This window comes from Lissotriton vulgaris, chromosome 4_1, assembly GCF_964263255.1.
Source record: "Lissotriton vulgaris chromosome 4_1, aLisVul1.2, whole genome shotgun sequence".
Classification (NCBI taxonomy): domain Eukaryota; kingdom Metazoa; phylum Chordata; class Amphibia; order Caudata; family Salamandridae; genus Lissotriton; species Lissotriton vulgaris.
Window position 1 is genome coordinate 762,585,659 of NC_141691.1, and position 20,181 is coordinate 762,605,839.

The following is a 20,181-nucleotide window of genomic DNA, read 5'->3' on the forward strand; positions in this document are numbered from 1 at the left end:
CCTCTAGCACTCAAAATCCGCAGACACCCTCTGATAACGGGGATCAAGTTTGGGGGAGATGCGCACACCATTAGCCTTTACGCTGACGATATCCTGCTATCCCTCTCGGACCCGATCACGTCTGTACGAGCCCTCTTCATGGAACTGCACAGGTTTGCTCAAGGGTCGGGCTTCAAAACTAACATGGATAAGTCGCTGGCCCTTAGTCTCTCCCTTTCTCCAAGTACTCTTGCCCACCTCTAAGAGGAACACCCGATGCAGTGGTCAACTGAGGCGATCCCGTACCTAGGTATCCAGCTTGCTCCCACCCTTCAAGCCACCACCGACATTAACTATTCCAACCTCCGCACGCGCATCAGAAAGGAGTTGAACCGGTGGAAACATTGTACAATATCCTGGCTAGGTAGGATAGCAGCTACTAAAATGACCATACTCCCCCAAATTCTATACATATTCCAAACCCTTCCACTCCGACCCCCACTAGGCTGGATCCAGCAGACACAGGCGGACCTCTTGCGTTTTATATGGCATGGTCGCAAGCAGCGTTTCCGCCATCAGGTCGCAATTATACTGCCAGAGAAGGGAGGAGTGGGGGTTCCTGACCTGCAGTCATATTTTCATGCTGCTCAGCTCAGATACTTGGTAGAGTGGCAGCGGCTGGAATCAGAAAAGCACTGGCTGTTCCAGGACCAGGCAGTAGCCGGCAGACCAATGCAAGGCATTCCCTTTCTCCACAAAACTCACCGACCAGCTAATCTTTATGCGTCATACATTACGAGCGTTATTATGGAATCCTGGGATTGCACCAATATTCACGCACAATGGACTACGTTCCCATCACCTCTCACGCCATTATTTGATAACCCGGAGTTTCAACCCGGTACTGAGGCCCGAGCCTTTCAAGCCTGGCGCTCTTCCACTTGCAGGTCCCTGGGACATCTCTTTGTTTAGAGGGCATTTTCACAGCTTAGGGAACATTATGGCCTCCCGAAACGGAACGCTCATCATACCTTCAGGTCCGACACTGGGCACTAAACCTTCACATTATGCCACAAGCACATCGCCTGCTACTTCCTTATGAAAAGTGGCTGGTAACTCGCACCTCTGACAGGAGAATCATATCTGATCTATACCAGAAGCTAAGCCCAACCGTACACACTTATAATGCAGGCCGCACCAGATGGGAGAGGGATTTGGGGAGAACCCCAAGGAATGGGAGGGCATTTATCACAGGGCACGTCATTCGGCGTACCACATGGGCCTAACGGAGACCTTGACAAGATAGGTACTTATTGGTACTGTACGCTGGAGAGCATACATCGCTTTGACTCTCGACGTAGCGATCTATGCTGGAGGGAGTGTGCGGAGAGAGGTACATTGGAACACATCCTTTGGAGCTGCACCCACATACAGCCCTACTGGTCCCAGGTCCTGGATGAAATAGATCTTCACTTAGACACTCAACTACCTCGCTTTCCCTCCTACATACTCCTGGGCCTACCTAACCCATTAACATACCCACTTAAATCCCGAAAAGGTCGGCTGATAGCTATTGCCATAGGAGCAGCATTGCAGAATATCCTGATCCACTGGCAAACTGCCCAACTCCCCACATTCTCTAGTTGGCTTCAACGGCTTTGGGTAGTGTTAGTTATGGAGAAACTCAACCTTACACTCTGGGTCGGAGTTCCCTGAGTTGTGGCGGCCCTTTCTGACTCTCCTGGTCTCCAAGTTTCGTGAATTGACATGCTCCACATACCTTGGACTACTGCGTCTCCCAGACACGCAGATTGCAAGTGATGGTTCTACGAAAAGCCGTAAAAGACGCTGAACGGTGTGTTGCCTTTCCCTTCTCCCTTTCCCCTTCCAATTTTATGTTTTTTTCCTTTGGTGGACGAGGGGCGGGTGGGGGGTGAGGGTGGGGGGGGACTAGTTTGGGAAACTATTTTTTTTTTCTTGTTGATTCTGTCGACTGGCTCCATGCTGATTACCGGTGGGAATGTTATCCATTGCGACCTTATGGTTCCTTTTGTATTTTACCACAGGAGCTGAGGGTCCTGTTCTTACTTTGTCTGAAAATCAATAAAAAAAAAAAGAAGATGTAAACCTAAAATCTCAGCTTTTATGGATTTTATTGCCGAATAAAGTACCTTTTGACTTGACTCGAAAAAATTCAAGTGAATTTATTTCTAAGCAGTATTGCATACATATATATAGTCTGATATAAATGGAAACAATTAATAATTTAACACCGCAAAAATACACAAAGTTAACAGGGAAATTGGACACAGAAGAAATATCACATTTAATTCCTTTTGTGCATCTGCATGTGAGAAAGCAAGAGGTGTACAAAGAGCCAACACATTATTGTGACTCCTGTTGCTTTTTAAAGGTTGCAATTGAACAAAACGAAAAGAGGCACTGTCCTCAAATGTAGAATAGTCATTCACAAAGATGTACAATGAGTTCCTCTATTAGGTTACCAATGTCAAAACTGTTTTGTTTACCTATCAGTTAATCCTAAACGCAATGCACAACTTTAACACATAAACGTAGAACAGTTATTCACTTTTTCCATCATGGGGCGAATTCGACCACTGAAATTGATTCTCCACACACGTCTATGTTTTCCTCATGTTTTCATCCATTTAGAATTCCTCAACTTTATGCCAAAGCAATATTTAACTGTAGTCTACAGCAATTGAATAAATCAATTGCAATGACAAGGCATATTTGTATTAGTTCTTTTCACAACAAAAAAAGGAGCACGTTCACCCACTACACATTTGGTTTAAGGTGGTACGACGCGCACTGAACTTTAAAATGTGTCAGATTTTATTAAGTGAGAAAAAACACAACTGTGACATGGAGCACTGCAGCGTCAGAGTGATTTTCTGTTTTAAATAACTTTCAGGGATATTGGACAGTAGCTGTTGTACAACATGGCTAAAGGCTTAAAAAAAAAAGAAGTCGCTATGACACAGCCAGCATTGACTGCGTCATAGCTCTTTTCTTTTCTTTCAGCCATGTTGCAGAGCAGCTGCTGCTGTGCAACACAACTTAAAATCATTGATAAAGCCAAAGATTTTGCATAGTCGAGAGATCTTGGCTTTGGTTTATAGAAAGTTACAAACTACATAGGTCCGTTTTTGATTATGTTGATTAACCTACTAACAGAGCTGATCGAAGATCGTATGTTGTGACTAACAGCAGATTTTTAATTTGCTATGTAAGGAGTAAATAAGCTTGTTATGGATTTTATTTCAGCTACTGGCTTGAAGGGCATTGTCATTTACTTTACCATCACTAGGCTTGACAACCAATTTATTTGTCAAATGTAATGTTATCACAGAGACAACAACTGACTTTCACTATCTTAGGTTGCCACAGACTCAAGAGAACTGATATTGAGACTGCTGCCAGGACTCCTTGAGGAGAGGGGGAGAGAGGGGGCTGGGGGAGAGAGAGGGGGAGAGAGTGGGAGAGGGAAGGGCAGTGTTTCTTCAAGTCAACATTCCTTTGCTCCAGCCACAGTCCCAAATCCATTAGGAGACGGAGAGGTGCTGCAATGCCATGTGTACACGTTACTTAAACTGTGAGGCCCCAGACAGTTTTTTGCTGTATTGACTATGCTATGCTTCATTCACATTATGAGTAAGCCTTATATTACATTCTGTAAGTGTTACATTGAATTTAAGCATAATCTTGCTTTGCACACAAGAACGTATAATAGAATTCAAATGTTTGTTATTTTTGTCACCATACATCATGGACACCCTTTTGTGCTTCTCATGGAGAAAGGTTACACATAGGACACCATGCTTTATTTCAGCAGAGGGGGAATTCGCTCACTCCAGCAGGGCAGAACTGGGAATTTTAGATCAGCCTTGCCTAAAATGATAAATGTAGCCCCCATGTGCAGAAGTACTAATGTGCGATATAACCAGAGCAACTCTTTCAAGTTGCCACTGGGGTCGTATAACATGCACCACCGGTCTTGGAGGCCGAAACCAGCCTCCAAGTATCAAAACCGACAGCCTGGGGCTCCAGCCTCCCGGGGGATTGCCCGCTTGCCCGGCTGGACAATCCGGCCATGCACTCCAGAGGGAAGAATAATCACCCCCAAGGACAACTGGCCAACTTGGCCTTCAGAAAACTTGGGGTGTGTTAATTGAGGGTGGCTTGCCCTTGCATGACGTACACAAGTTCTGTACTCCACATCTCAAAATGGGAGATTATCTAGCTGCTATTGATTAGCAGCTGCAAAAAGACATTACAACTACTATCATGTTAGTTTTATTTAAAGTTCTTCAATTATGCAAACACATTATGTACTAGTTTGACTTCGAACAAAAGCCTCTACTAGTTCAGATGCCCGGTGTGTTTGCTTCATCAGAGGAATAAAATAGGGGAGGCTCCTCTAACTGGCATGTCTCAGGCGAGTTTGACTGCTGTAGCAACATGGATCCTTTTTCAGGCGCATCATGCGAGAGATTTAAAAAACACTGGTCCATTTTATCTGCTTCATAAGGTAGGCCCATGACGTGTGGGCCAAGAGAAATCCACAGGTTTGCTCAAGATTTCTTGTCATTGCACCAGCAGCACCATCACTGCTGCCTTCCTTTGACTTCCTGTGGTCTGCACAGACCATGGGCAAAAGGCTGTAGAGGAAAATGGAGCTACAACACATTGAGTTGGCTTACATGCCTCCTTCAGGTTCATACAAACTGAAGGAAGAAATTAAATTAAAGCACACTTCGCAGCAGCTCCGTGAGCGTCACAGAACTGCTGCATGATACTGCGGCTGCTCAAGGAGAGATGGAGTGTATCAAATGCTGTGGGTCAGGTGGCATGATGCCAGAAATATTTGTTTACTGGGATGAAAGGGGAGAGCTGGAGGATGGCAGCGTAGAACATGCAGACGGAGAATTATAATGCTGGAAAGAGATGAAGTAAAAGTCTGTGTTTGTGTCAGGGGGAGAGATTCTGAGAGAAGTGCTGCAGGACACCAAGTATTTTTTTATCTAGATTTCATTGAATATAAATGAGGGGATGTGACATTAGGCCCACTATATTTTTTCGTGGGAGTGGAAACAGCAGATAGGACATTTCAGTTATTGCTACCCCATTTTACCCCTCTACTCCATACTTGTGTCTTATACCATATGCACTTGCACATGGGTATGTAACAAAAAGTGGAAGTTTTCTTCCTCTGGGTTTCATGAAATAAAACAATCTTAACAAACGGTTCCAGGTAGAGTCCCCCGTTTTCAGTTACGGTCTTGTTTTAAAGTCTTGTTATTAGATTTCTGAGCATGGAACCACCTCCCACATCAGTACTGCCTCCACTCCTGAGGTCTGCATGAAGCTGAAGACCTGGCTTTTTGAATGGCCCGCCCCGGTGAGGAAGGACTTACCTGCTTAGCGTAAAGATACCCTCCTGGGTAATAGTGCACTGCACTCAACAAATCCACATAACACATTACTCAATCTTTATTCTGCATAGAAAACAACCAAGGATCCTATTCACAAAGGTAAACTTAGACCCAAAGTCAAAGTTTAGACCTGACCTGAAGTCAAAGTATAGACAGAACCTGAAATCAAATTTTCTTTTTAATGCGAAGCCTTGCAGAGAAGGGAACAAAAGGCAACAATGCACATCACCACAAAGACCCAGTCACTTGGACACACCTCCATTTCCATCTCACAAGACTCTTTGGAATAAAAAAGGCTAAACAAATGGAGCTCAAACAGTGTGAATGTTTTTTTCCTCTGGTATAGTGAAACAAAGTGCTAAAAGATGATTGAATAATCTCAGTGTGCGTATAAGATTTATAGCTTTTCACTGCAGGAGTTTCTTAGGTTCTTCCAACAGTGCCAGAAGATAGGATGAACAGCAGAGGAGGTGGGGAGGGGAATACGATGAGGACTGAAACCCTGGTCATCCAATGACCGGAACTAAGGGACCTTTGTGATCCACTCTCCAGCCTAAGATTCTCGCTCTCTAGCACATCTCCTCTGTATCAAAGATAAAAGATATCAGATAGAAAATGTGGTTCGGTGTCTTTTGCTCAGAGCAGTAAGAAGCAAAAAAAGAAGCACTTATCTGCTGGTTTGCTTTTGTCTTTGCTTGATCTATTACGTCAGACCCTGCAGTATGAGAACCCTCAAAATAATTTAGAGGACCTGGCTCTGTAAAGGTTGGTGTCCGCATTCAAAATATTGCACTACTCTAGAGGACCCTGACATTCACTACCATATTTATTCATAGTAACCGCAACTTTAGATATGTGCAACTCCTCTTTTGCGAAAGGTGCAAATGATCACATCTCATCAAAATACAGATTAAGCTGTATAGCATTTGTAAAGTTAAAGGAACGCTAACATATCAAGTATCAATAAGCTAGACTGAATAACACCCCAAGGTCAACATACAACCTTCACAGTAACAAACCTGAACCCCACCTCCTCAGTTGGCCCTCTAAAGTACAATGATAAAACAGGCAAATAATTTTAGGAATCAGGAAAACGGTATAGGTTGGAGGTAAACAGGAAGAGGAGGTTCCCCCAGGAACACACGGGGAAAGGAAATATCAGAGATATGACAGTTTAAAACATTAACATATCAACATGAATGGTGCCCAAAAGAATTCTGAGCGGAATTAGTTGCTGGAGTATCAGATATATAATAATGCGGTCAGTAGGGAGAAGGTGCAAATAAATAAGTTACTTCAGAACATAGGAGGTAATGCAGAAATTGTGAAATTTGAAATGTTGCCTCAGTGTAACTAATAGGTGCAGCCATCTTTTTGCTCCCTGCTAACCAACGCAACAAAGTCTGTGATGGTCTCTGATGTGTAAATCCTCTGTCTCATTAATAAACACTTGCAGACTGCGGATTACAGTATGCATAGGTTTTCTTTTACAAAGTGAAGTGTTTTTGCAGATGTTAAGAAACAAGATTGTTTCATGGTCGAGACTGACCAACCTACAGTTATACTGGGCGTGGCACTTCTGAGAAGCAAGGATGCATTTTATGTAGGGTACTTGCAGCAGCTACTGGCAAGAAGGAGGGAGAGCTATTTTTCTTGTGCAGAAGCAGGCTAAAGAGTTCTGAAAAAAGTTGTGGAGTGAGCACTAGGTTTTTGCTTGGTGCAAATGCCACAGGTTCTCCTCACTTTGATATTGTACCACTGAGCATGTAATGTGAAACTAACAAATGTAAACGTTGTGTAAAATGTACAGTGACTGGGGAGCAGTGACTCAAGCTTCATACAAGTCCTTCAGTAATGACATGGGCAGACTTAATTGGTCTGGTGCTGCTTTTGTTCAATTGACACTTTAATCATGTGTTTTGTTATTCAAGGAAAAGAATGGACAAAAAGGAAATGCAACCTAAAACTGAGACGTTATTAAGAAGGTAATTCAATACTTATTATACTCGAGTAAAGGATACACCTGTTATATTAATAGCTGAGCTAATATGAATTCTTAAATGAATGCTCATGGACGACTGTATAACAAAATTCAATGAAAATTGATTCTTATAAGAACTTCAATTCTTTTCACATATTAAAAGATTTTTCCAGCCAACATCTGAATATATTGAGCTCAGCCTAAATTTTATAAACACAGCTGCCACCCTAATAGTTAGCTCAACTTTTAGTAGCCCAAGCGTCTGAGTTCACAACCACAGAGGTGAAAAATAGCAACCCCTATTGTTTACAATGCTGACATGTCTGTTGTTGGAGTCAGATATAGGAACTGTACTGAAAATTAGCAGCACTGAGAATTACTGTATCCTCCAAGATCAGAGCACGATTACAGTATACATGCTCAATAATCAGTGACACAATGCACCGCTTACCTTGTTAATTCTGAAAGGCATTTCCTGAGTATGATCTTTCTTGAACTGGTTTGCCCAGTTTCCTTTGAAGTAGATTGCATTCACCAGGACTAATCTGGTAAGTGAATCAATCGTTCCCTCGACTAAAAGGTTCTGGATTTTGCCTAAAAGAAGGAATGAAGACAGCATTGATAAGAAACAAATTTACCAGAAGACCTTACAGATGTTTTTCACCTTTTGACATCTGAGGGCCCCCACTGGATCACTACTTGAAGCTAGAGACCCCAGCCAAAGCAATATCTACCACTCGAACCACAAAACAAAACACAAAAATGCAGAAATAAGCATACATCAAACAAGTACATATATTACGAAATAATTTAATTCACTAACAGTTTTGTTTTTATAAACTCATAATTTTAATGGGAAAGTTAGAGCCTTTCAAAACTAGTTTTTATTTCTGAAAGATGAAGCAATAGGCTAGACTGTAGCATATCACTGTGTCTGTTTTCCCTCTAATGAATACTGTCTTTTTGCAACATGCACCAGCATGTCAATTGAAGCTACTAATCATCCATACTAGATTCTGATTGCTGTTCTTTTGCAGGTCTCAAAAAAAAAAAAAATCAAGCTAAGTATACCAACTGAATTTTTTGCCTCAGATTACAAAATCTTTCACATTTATAGAGTTTTGAAATTCCCAATTTTACATAAAATATATAGTTTGTATATTGGCAGAGAGTTGTCAAAGGAGTGCAAAGAAAAAAGAAAAAAAGGGAGGGTCCAAAAACACGTTTTTTCACCAATGGATTTTCCATAGACTTTGCACTCTAGAGTAGAGCGAAAATGGATAGTCTGATTTTAATGAAATTTGACAGGAATATATTTTATGGTGTGCAGTTGATACTTTTTGGTTGCAGAGGTAAGTAGGGTAACTTTTTTAAAGTTATAAGCTATTAAAATATGGTGATATCACAGGCTGTGAAATTTCAAAAAAATACTGCAAAATGACCATGGTATTTCATGAGACATGCCAATGACAAGGCAGTATATTATTGGGTAATGGCGCACTTTACAAAAGTGAAAGGCAGCCTTATTGTTTTACCAACACTTTGACTGTGTTTTCGGTTAAGACCTTAGATGTAGGCAAGCAGTATGTTTTATATTTTCCCCCACCTATTACCATTCTAATATAGTGGTAATAGGAAAGGAAAATAATTCACAGGTTTCTATATTTTTTAAAAAGTTACGAAGTACTACAGTACTACCTTGTAAGCAGCGCAGAGCTAAAAATATATAAAAACGACATTTAATATGTAAAAAGATTACACTGTACTACACTATATTTCAAAAATATATTGTATTTTCAATTTTTTTACCTATTTAATTCTTCAAAAAGAAAGGCTACGGAGGACCGCAGTAATACCTCCAAATTACTCCAGCTGTACTTTCTATGTACTAGTGCGGAACACCGTATTTTGTTTTTAAATATATAAAGAAAAATATAAATAAATTTTGTTATCTATTACCAGTTTAATAAAGTGCTAATCGGTACAGAAAACTATAAAACCTAATACTTTACCGATATCTAAGGCCCAAACCCAGAACACAGCCAAAGTGTACTATACAATACTTTACCCCACTCTTACACTCCATTCTACACCGCTCCCCTCTCCAACTTTCTATGCCCCTACACTCCACCTTCTAAAACGATGACACATCACTCGACTGAAAGACACCACTCCACTTTGTGGCACATTACTCAACTCTACGTCCCTCCACTGCGCTCCATTCCACAACACTTTACTCTACGACACTCAGTCACCATCTTTAAATTATTATAACACATGCACCTCCATTTAGTGTAGTGCACCCTGTAGCCACATTACATTAATATTAACTCGCACATTCTCAACGCACGACTCATACCATCTGAAATTAAAACATTCCTAACACTTATGACATTGCAATTCACATCATTTGAGAGAACAGTACACGGTGGAGTGGTACGTTATTTTAATTTAAAGGTGGTGCATAATTTTAAAATGTAAGGTATAAATATAACTTGGTTTTGTAATTAATGTATGGTTTGTAGAGAAAAAATAAAAACATTCCTAACTAAAACTAAGCTTAAACCTTTGTTTTTTCATGATGTATATATATATATATATATATATATATATATATATATATATAATATATATATTTATATTTTGAGGGGAAATAAATGAAGTTAAAGTGATGTTAGAGGTGGGTATGGTAATACGATTCAAGCTGGCCTTTAAAAAAAAGTATTAATTTTTTCAGGACATTTTTTAGTGTTTTCTTTTTATTAATATTCAGTCAATGCCTCATCTTCCAGTCAGACTCCAGTGGCAACCTCAATCGTGCGTGTGGCCAACCATATACATTCAGGGGCTGATTCACAGAACTATTCTCGGATAAAATCCTAAACTTACTACTTTTGGTATTCACAGAAGGCATTTAGTAGTAGTAAATGTAAGTTTTTGTCTTAAGTTAGTGTTTTGTCATAAGTTTTGGTCTTAAGACAAAACACTAATTTAAGACAAAATATTAACTTAAGACAAAATACTAACTTCACCACTACTAAATGCCTTCTGTGAATACCAAAAGTAGTAAGTTTAGGATTTTGACTCCGATTAGTTCTGTGAATCGGCCCCACATTCTTTGGTCCTGTATAGCAGAGAGGGTGGCCACATGACATGTGAATAACAAAGCGAACGTGCCAATACTGATGTTCGATCAAAATTCATTTTTTAAGATCACACGTGAAACTCATTGTGATCTAATCATCACTTTTCTCTTTTCACTTCAATAGAAAAACGGTCAATCCATTATTTTTTTATGGTCAACACAAAACATAATTCTTCAAATATTTACATAAACCACACTACAACACATTTAATCAATAAACACATAGTTAGACATCACACTTAATTGACAATGAAAGAGAAAAAAATAGACCAATATTAACCCCTTCCAAGCTGATGACGAGCTGGGCTCGTCATGGCGTAGCCTCCTCGCACGCTGATGCCGAGCCCAGCTCGTCATGAATAATGTAAAATAGCAATTCCCAGCACAGGAGGGGAATTGCCTTAGCAGCCATGGAGTTAATACATGTTTAGACAAGTAAACAAGCTCAAGTTCCAAAAACTTCAAAATATTATAAAAAAGGAAAAAACAAGAAAACAACAAGGCCCAAAGATGGATTTTTGAACAATTAGTATTTCAACAAGATAGTCACTGGGCAAAGACAAGACAGTGTACAGTCCAGGGAAACCTAATGATTTAGTCAAAACTTGTTTTGAGCAGCTCATTCAAACATTATAAAAGAAGGTTGGTGTGGTATCTGTACTTTGTGAAATAGTTCTCCTAGAGAATAGTTATGTTAGAATGTTCTTTTGTAGTGGCTCATGTATTCTATGCAAGACAGTCTTTTTTTCACTTGAAAGGTCATTGTATGGTCAACGCATTTCAAACCCAGAAAGTTGTTTGTGGGTTCTCATCAGGACCTAAAACAAGAGCTTAGTCTGAGGTCAGCCGATCTCAGTTCATATTATTTAGAGAAGAAGAAGCAATCTTAGTTGCGGCGTTAAACATCGTGTTTTTAATAAGAATTTTGAAACTCCAGGGATGGTAAGATGTGGGAGGGCAGTGATTTTCCCAGGTGTAGTGAATTTGATTTTGGAACGGAACACGAATGGTTAGAAGACGCTGTAAATTCAAGATACCTTTATGTTATTTGAAGGATAATTGTGGAGCACAAGGATAAACTCCCATCTTTTAGGACTGCTTTCAAGCCTCCAGCATCTTCCGGTCTTTCAGTAAAGTCGGCATGTTGGTCACATGACATGTGGCCAACATGCCAACCCCCACCTTCAACCAGAGGGCGGCAAACAACAGCTTCACACAGCCTCCAATCTTGAATAGTGGGGGGTTGGATTGCCCAACCAAACCGTCCACTGTGCACAGCATTCTGCCCTACACAGTGCTGTCTGGGAGTAAGGCCTCCGGACTAAGATTCATCAAGGCCTTGCACCCAACCCTGCCGACAGTGACCAATCCACTGTGCATGGATCCTGTGCAGTTGGAGATTGACCCCTTTGCCTGGCACTTCACCTCACTCCCAACCCCCCTGGGGAAGGCCAACCGCTTGCTGTTCACAGCCTCTGGCGGTGCACAGTGTGGGTTTGACTGGCGGCGGCCTGGCCACCCCCTTGGATTCCCATCCGTGGGTGAACACCCAACCCACACTTCATGTATTTATATATATATATACATACTGATATATACATACATACATACACACACATATATTACCTACTGGCGGTCGCCAGTAGGTATATATAGTTAGGATTTTTTCTCTATGGGACTTTTGAAAATTCTATGTCTAATAACTTTGGCGTTTGTGGACGGAATTGGCTGAAATTTTCAGGAAAATGGCACATTTTGTTTGAGCAGCTCCAGAAAATTTGGGGGGGTTTCGTCAAGGGGGAGCCGAGAAAAAAGGGGGGTCCCAAAACGCGTTTTTCCCATTCATTTTTCCATAGGGCGTTTGGCCTCACTTTTAGCTCGAACGGCTGAATGGATTTGCACGAAACTTGGCAAAATTGTAGGGACTGTTAGCCCGATGTGCCTTTGCTAGGTCTCAAGATAGGTGCTCCAGTGGATTTTGAGAAATTAACGTTTTAAAAAACAGATATATCTGTGACAGCATCCCGGGTAGCGCTCCGGTTCGCGAACTTTTCGCGCAACGGAACTTTGCGAAGCGAAGCTGATTAGAATGTTGACCGACACCGGAGAGCCAAACAGTCCGGAACGGCCGCCATCTTGTCTCTCGGTAGGATCGAGAGACAAGAGGAGGAGAAAAACGAAGGGGTAATTTAATGAAAGGGGGCAAGGTAGACCCTTCTTGACCCCCTAGGAATGATGTTGGGGTTATTAAAGGGAAAGTGGGGCAAATAAAAGAAAATTTGATTTTTTGCGGTAGAAGCGCTTCCCGGTTCGCGAACCGGGTTGCGAAACGGGAATTTGCCATTTTGTGTTTCGTTTTAATTAAATTACAAGATGGAGGAAAAACAATGTGAGAAGTGGGTATAAGGGGGTACAGGAGACGTATCCTGACCCCCTATGTTTTCTGAGGGTGGCGGAGGATGCTCATATATGTTGATACTTGTCTTCCAGCGGCTGCGCGTGAGCCTTTTTGTCTTTTTTATTTTTGCTGCGTGACGTCTGTTAACGTTCGATTCGAAGGAAATCAGGAAGTGTTGACCGCCATTTTGACACTGCGAGTAAATATATTGTTAAAAATAATTGTTATAAATTAATCCGTATTGATAAACATTGTCTGCGCCATCTTGCTTTTTTTCCAATGCCACACTTTTGTCGTGCACGGCAGCCATTTTAGATGCCTTGACCAGACCCACTCTCTGCACGCCGCCGATCCTCAGCATGGCTCCCCACCCTCGCAAGCGTCTCCCCCACGCACTGGTCAGCCCCGCTCTCTCTCTCATGCATGGGTCATAAACCTCCCCCCATCTGCGCTGCTCTTCCCTGAGAATCACACCCCGTGCCCGCCCGACACCTCCCTTTCACCCTATTCACTACCGCACCCTCTGACACTCCTCTTCCTCGGTGTCCGATTGTCCAGGCTATCACCTAGCCATGCGGAAGTAGTTTATGGCCCCAACTGTAAAGAATCACCCCTCTTCAAAGGAGTTACAGTAGATCAAGGCCCCCACCCCATGAGATCCGTCACACCACACGCGTTCCTACTATCTGATAACGATCCTGTATTGTGATTGGGGAGGGGATTCTCACTGTGAGGGTGTGTGGGACCGAGCCTGAAGCGGAAGATTCCAGGGATGCCTTTTTGTACATCAAAGTCTTCACAATTATGTGTCACATTAAAAATATATAGCACTCCATCAAAGTAGTAGGATTATAACACTTTAATAACTTATAAATATATACAACGCTCCAACAAAGTAAACACGTTAAAAAAAATTTAAAACAAAGCAACAATGGTCTGCTGTGAGGTGGCGTCAGTAGCGGTCTGTTGTGCGAATAGTCCGAAGGCAGCACAACGCACTGAGATCTGGACGGCACCCAGGTGATGCCCTTTACTTGCCGCACTAGTCTTGGCATCCTACAATGCTGCGCCGAAAAACGGTGTGGGGCGCCCCGAGTGGGGGGGGGTTGGGGGGGGGCGGCGTGAACGGGCCTCCCCAGGTGGAGGCTCCTCTGCTGCAATGGGGCGCCCCTTTACCGTTTCAGTTGCCATTCAGCAGTTTTCCGCCCGCTTTTGCTGCACTGTGCCTCATCCGCCATTCAGCGGTTTACTGCCCGCTCTTGCGGCTACAGCGTCTCCCCCACCATCCAGTTGAGTTGCGCCCGCTCTTGCGACTACAGCGTCTCGCCCACCATCTAGTTGATTTGCGCCCACTCTTGCGGTGCAGCGATAGGCGGCTGCCACAGGACTCTTAAAATGGCGGGCGGCTCATCGGATTTGGGCCTGGTCCACTAAAATGGCCCTGGGACACATTTGAACTCGGACATTTGCCTGCTAGGACTTGGGCCCCATTCTCGAAAGCGTCCCCTCAGCCTTGAAGATTCTACAAAAGTCATGGGGGCCCCCCGACTCCCGCAGGCTTCCGGTGGGGACCGGCTGCCATGATTGCTTGCGGAATGGCCACGACGGAGCTACGAGATGGTGGTGCTCTCATGCTGACGCCAGCTTCAGTCTGAAACATCCAGAAACACTGTAGACTATCAATTCGATGACTTCCGGTGGAGCCCCAACGTGACCCGGTAGGGAAGAACTTGCCCTCCCCTCTTTTGACTGATAGTTCTTGTTGCCTGTCCTCTCTGTTGTCATCTAACGGAACCTTTTTGGATTGCCGAGTGAGGAAAAAAAAAAAAAATAAATAAAAAAATAAAAGTGGGGCTTTCATCGTTTGGGGGAAAAAAAAATGTTTTAATCCAATGAAATGTGTTATTTTTAGGTCATATGATCAAGCATTTCATCATTAGGAAACCAAAAGTAAAATGAACCAATGAAAAGTTTTATAAACCAGTCACATGACCTGTTATGCGGCTTTGGGCTATAAAAAGCCTACAAAATCTGTTGGCCTGTGAGGCGGCGTCAGTAGCGGACCAATGTGCGAATAGGCCGAAGGCAGCACAACGCGCCGAGATCCGGATGGCACCAAGGTGGTGACCAGCAAGTTGCCGCACTGGTGTGGCCATCCTACAATGCTGCGCCGAAAGACGGCGTGGGGTGCCCGGGGGGTTGGGGGGGGGGGGGAGGGAGGTGGCGCGAGCTGACCTCTCTCGCCTCCCCAGGTGGAGGAACCTGATGTGCAGTGCGGCGCCCCTTACCGTTTCACTCGCCGTTCAGCAGAGTTGCGCCCGCACTTGCTGCTACAGTAGGCCGAAGGCAGCACAATGCATCGAGATCCGGATGGCACCGAGGTGGTGTCCAGCAAGTTTCACTGGTGTGGCCATCCTACGATGCTGCACCGAAAGACGGCGTGGGGTGCCCGGGGGGGTGGGGGGGGGGTAGAGGTGGCGTAAACGGGCCTCTCCCGCCTCCCCAGGTGAAGGCACCTCATCTGCAGTGGCACGCCTCTTAGCGTTTCACTCGCCTTCCAGCTGAGTTCCGCCCGCTCTTGCGGCACAGTGCCTCACCCTCCATCCAGCTGAGTTCCGCCCGCTCTTGCGGTACAGTGACTCACCCGCCATCTAGCTGAATTGCGGCTACTCTTGTGGTGCAGCAATAGCCGGTTGTAACAGGACTCTCAAAATGGTGGCCAGCTCTTTGGATTTGGGCCTGGTCCACTAAAATGGCCCTGGGACACCTTGGAACTCGGACACTTACCTGCTAGGGCATGGGCCCCATTCACGAAAGCGTCCCCTCTTTTGACTAATTGTTCTTGTTGCCTATTTCTTCTGTTGTCATTTAATGGAACCTTTTTGGACTGCCGAAAGGGGTTCTGGTCCGACCGCTGGTTGGTGGAGACATTTTGACTATATCCTGGACCTGCCCGGCCTTGCCCAAAATGGCGCCGGTATAAATGGGACTCGTAACTCCTTGTTGTGTAGTGGTTGCCCAACCTTGATATCACGAGATACGTATGCAGTTTTGAAGCACATGGCGGGCGGGGACGAGAATTGATTGAACATTTGGACATCCCTATTGATATTAAGTTCTGATGTGTTATTGATTACTGTACTATTGAAAGTTCGAATTAACGTCACCCATGGTACTTGCCCGCAAATGTAAATCTAGATAATTTTATTGTAACTGGCCCTGTTGTACTTTAATTATAAAATGTACGTCCACCGATTCCGCAAATGTTAGACACCTTAGCTCTTGCAACCGAATGGGTCGCCAGTTACGTTCTTCTACAGTGTAAATGTCCCCTCATCATATACGATTCCAGTTTGCTCCGTGGCCGGCCCACGTGGTTATAGGCCCGTATTTGTATACTGACATTTTCACAATAAAGGTTTTTAAAACAAAACATGGTAGTAGTACCTAGATTGGTAAAGTTTTGAATAATAGCCACTGTTAATCAGTAAAAGTCAAGTGAAATAAAGCAGTCCAATTACATGACGGTTAAAAGGTATAATACGCAGGAACACAGTAAGGATAAATGGTCAAGGGCTGTTGTGTTTTCCACTCCTGCAACATAAAGTGATCGATACAAATCCGATATTCATGCCTATAAGTGACTAGGACAGCAGGCCGAGCCTCTTTTGTTCAACGGCTCCCTCATGGGACGAAGAAACGCCCTTTTTCTCGAAATAGAAATATTTTACTTGCAGGACAGTTGTAAATTTCCCGGGAAAATACTTTAGCCTGGAACATTGTTAGTGATAAACTGTAAATGCATCTGGGTCCTTTGCTTTACAAGTCAGAGTGAGAAAAAAAATTTGGGAAAAAAAATTTGGGAAAAAAAAAATATTCGAAAGCAATGAAAAGTGTTATTTTTAGGTCATATGACCAAGCCTTTCATCATTAGAATAACAAAAGTAAAATGAACCAATGAAAAGTTTTATTAACAAGTCACATGACCTGTTATGCTTACGTTACGCGCTGCGCGCCACACTCTGGACCGTTTCCGGGAAGGTGCGCCTCGCGCACCGGAGCACTTCCGGGTGCGCTAACGCGGCGCGTCATATGACGCATTTCGCGACAACGCAGGTCCAGAATATAGTCAAAATGTCTTCACCAACCAGCGGTCGGAACACAACCCCTTTCCGCAGTCCAAAAAGTTCTGTTAAATGACAAGAGAAGGGACAGGCAACAAGAACCATCAATCAAAGAGGGGAGGGCAAGTTCTTCTCTACCGGGTCACGTTGGGGCTCCACCGGAACTGATCGAATTGGTAGTCTACAGTGTTTCTGGATGTTTCAGACTGAAGCTGGCGTCAGCATGAGAGCACCACCATCTCGTGGCTACGTTGTGGCCATTCCGCGAGCAATCATGGCAGTCTCTCCCCACCGGAAGTCTATGGGAGTCGGGGGTCCCGGTGACTGTTGCACAATCTTCAAGGCTGAGGGGACTCTTTTGGGAATGGGGCCCATGCCCTAGCAGTCAAGCGTCCGAGTTCCACGGTTGCCCAGAGCCATCTTTGCAGGCCAGGCCCAAGTCTGTGGAGCCGACCGCCATTTCGTGAGCTCCGTAGCAGCCGCCTGTCACTGTACCGCAAGATTGGGTGCAATTCCGTTGGATGGCGGGTGAGACGTTGTAATAGCAAGAGCAGGCGCAATTCAGCTGGCCGAGCGAGGCACTGTGTCGCAAGAGCGGGCGCAAGTCAGCTGGTCGAGTGAAGCGCTGGGGTGTAGCTGAGAAACCTCCACCTGGGGAGGTGGGGGGAGGCTCGTTTGCGCCGCCTCTCCCTTCTACTGCACCCCACGCCGTCTCCTGGCGTAGGTATATGTGATGGTCGGACCAGGGCACCGCAGGACGTGTCTTCAGGTCAAACGGATTGTGGGACAAGGTGTGGAGCAGGCGCAATTATCTCGGGGGCCTCTGTCAAGCAGTTCAGGGAGGCACCGCATCACATTGTTTTCCAATGCAGTCAGGTCCACAAACAGCCCCCACTTACTTTGAGAATAGTGAAGCTGCAGCAGGTGCAAATAAGCTTCAGACAGTATTACAAGCGCTGCTCGGAACCCTCAACTATGGCACCCAACATCCAGGACTCATGCCATTTGTGCAAGGCAGTGACATCGAAGCATCTCAGGGACCAAGTAACATACTATATCCAGAGTCCTTACCACAACCTCTCCCTTCCTTCTTACCTAGTTATTGTTCTTTCACTCCCACTCCAGGCTTTTAGTCCATGGATGGAAAACCATGAACCTACACTCACCTATGAAAATCTTACTATTGATGCTTGACTGAGGCCAAGGAGATCAGAGTGCATGAGTCTCATGCTCGATCGATTGAGCTAGCCGGATCAGGCAATAAGAAGGTGGTGGTGGGGGTGGCGGCATCAGCAAGGCATCCTCCCACACAACTTGTCCGACATCACCTCTGGATGTACTGGGGATGAGCCTAGGCGCATGGTGTCGTCCCCGGGCAATTTGCACAACGGTCCTCCACCCCTAGGCCGCCAGCTATGCTACCTCCACAGGAACAGTGATGGATGTTGCAGCAGGCTGCCATGTAAATAGTTATTTAATAAAACGTTTTACCCTGTTACTTTGCTGGTGTGTTGTATATATTCATAATATTTGCATAGGGTTTGTCGTTGTTTTGGGCGGGGTGGGCGGCGGAGCCGAGAGGTCTTGCAGCCATCATGGCGTCGAGCTCAGTTCCTCTCACTAGTTTCGTATTTCTCATGAGGGGTTGTTCCTAATGTTTCTATTTTAGCGAGGTCAAAAAGAGATCCCATTAGTGGCCTACTGATTTTGCTGGATTCCATTTGTTTACTCCTAAAAGAAAAGAGATGGGGGGGGCAGCGTTCAAAGCACATCAGCGTGCATAAACACGAAAATGTTTTTACCTACCACGTACTTCACATTTTACAGCTTTTGATATTTGCTATTAAAAAAACCATTGAAATTCACTGAAAAAAACCATAGGTTATAGACCATATATAGTTAGGAATTAGCATTTACAAAACCTTGAAAATTCACTGAAAAAACCATGGGTTATAGACCATATATAGTTAGGGATTAGCATTTACAAAACCTTATTTTACTCGCACAAAACCATTGAAATTCGCATATATAGTTAGTTGCACTAACTATATATCGCGCACCCGCAATCCACTGCTGATGATGTCACATATTACATAATTCATGACATGGTCAGTGACATCACCGATGACATCACTGATGACATCTCAAATGACGTCACTGATGACATCACTGATGACAACATCCAGTGACTGTATGTTTCTGTAAAGTTAAAATATGTCTTACATATTGAAGAATGAGTGGATGTATAAGTGTCTGGATGAAGGATTTAGTAGGTGCATGACTCACTGTATGAGTGAGTGATTAAATGTGTCTCACTGAGTGCATGGGTTAGTGACTAAACTGTCTTAATGTGTGCATCATTATGTCTGTTGTTCTGTAAACTGCTGCATGTGTTGATTAGTAGCTATATGAGTAACTATATGGGTTATTGATTGGTTGCCCAAGTATTTGTATGGGAGACTGAGTGTGTGTGTGTGTGGGTGGCTGGGAGGTGTAGGTCTCTGTGCATAGATGTGTGAGCAGTTGATTCACTAGATGTATGGGTTCAAAAGTGCATGTGGAAACAGCTGTATGGGCGGTTGACTGTGTGCATGAGTGTATTGGTGAGTGAATGGATATCTCAGTGCTACATGTCAAAGTAAGTACATATGTAAAACACAGTACATGTGAGAGTTGACATATATAAATAACTGTGCATAAGAGCCAGTGAATGTGTGAGTGGCTGTATGGATCATTGTGAACTTGTATCAGGGATTGTATAAGAGAGTACATATGTGTTAGTATATGTTTGAATAAGTAAGGTGTGTATAACTGTATAGTTGAGGAAATGGAGGTGTGATTTATTCTTTGCATGACTGACTAGGTGTGTGAGTAACTCCATGGATGAGTGACAGTCTGTGAGTGTCTGTTTACACTGATTGTATCTAAGGTTATATTAGAGTCTGAAGAGGTTCATCGTATTATCACATGAATGATCTCATCAGTGATGTGATCAGTAATGTCAAATGAGATGTCATCAGTGATGTCATCAGTGATGTCACTGACCATGTCATGAATGATGTAATATGTGACATCATCAGCAGTGGATTGCGGGTGCG

At 43.7% G+C, this 20,181-nt stretch overlaps 1 protein-coding gene across 2 annotated transcripts in view; it reads right to left on the bottom strand.

The window, feature by feature from the left end:
* LOC147722552 (serpin B6-like) overlaps positions 1-20,181 on the bottom strand; it is a 276,708-nt gene that overhangs the window by 123,040 nt on the left and 133,487 nt on the right. For both annotated transcript variants that reach the window (XM_086965073.1, XM_086965074.1), the window contains exon 5: positions 7,868-8,010. In XM_086965073.1, coding sequence (XP_086821199.1) covers positions 7,868-8,010 — 143 coding nt within the window. The remainder of the gene's footprint in view (positions 1-7,867; positions 8,011-20,181) is intronic.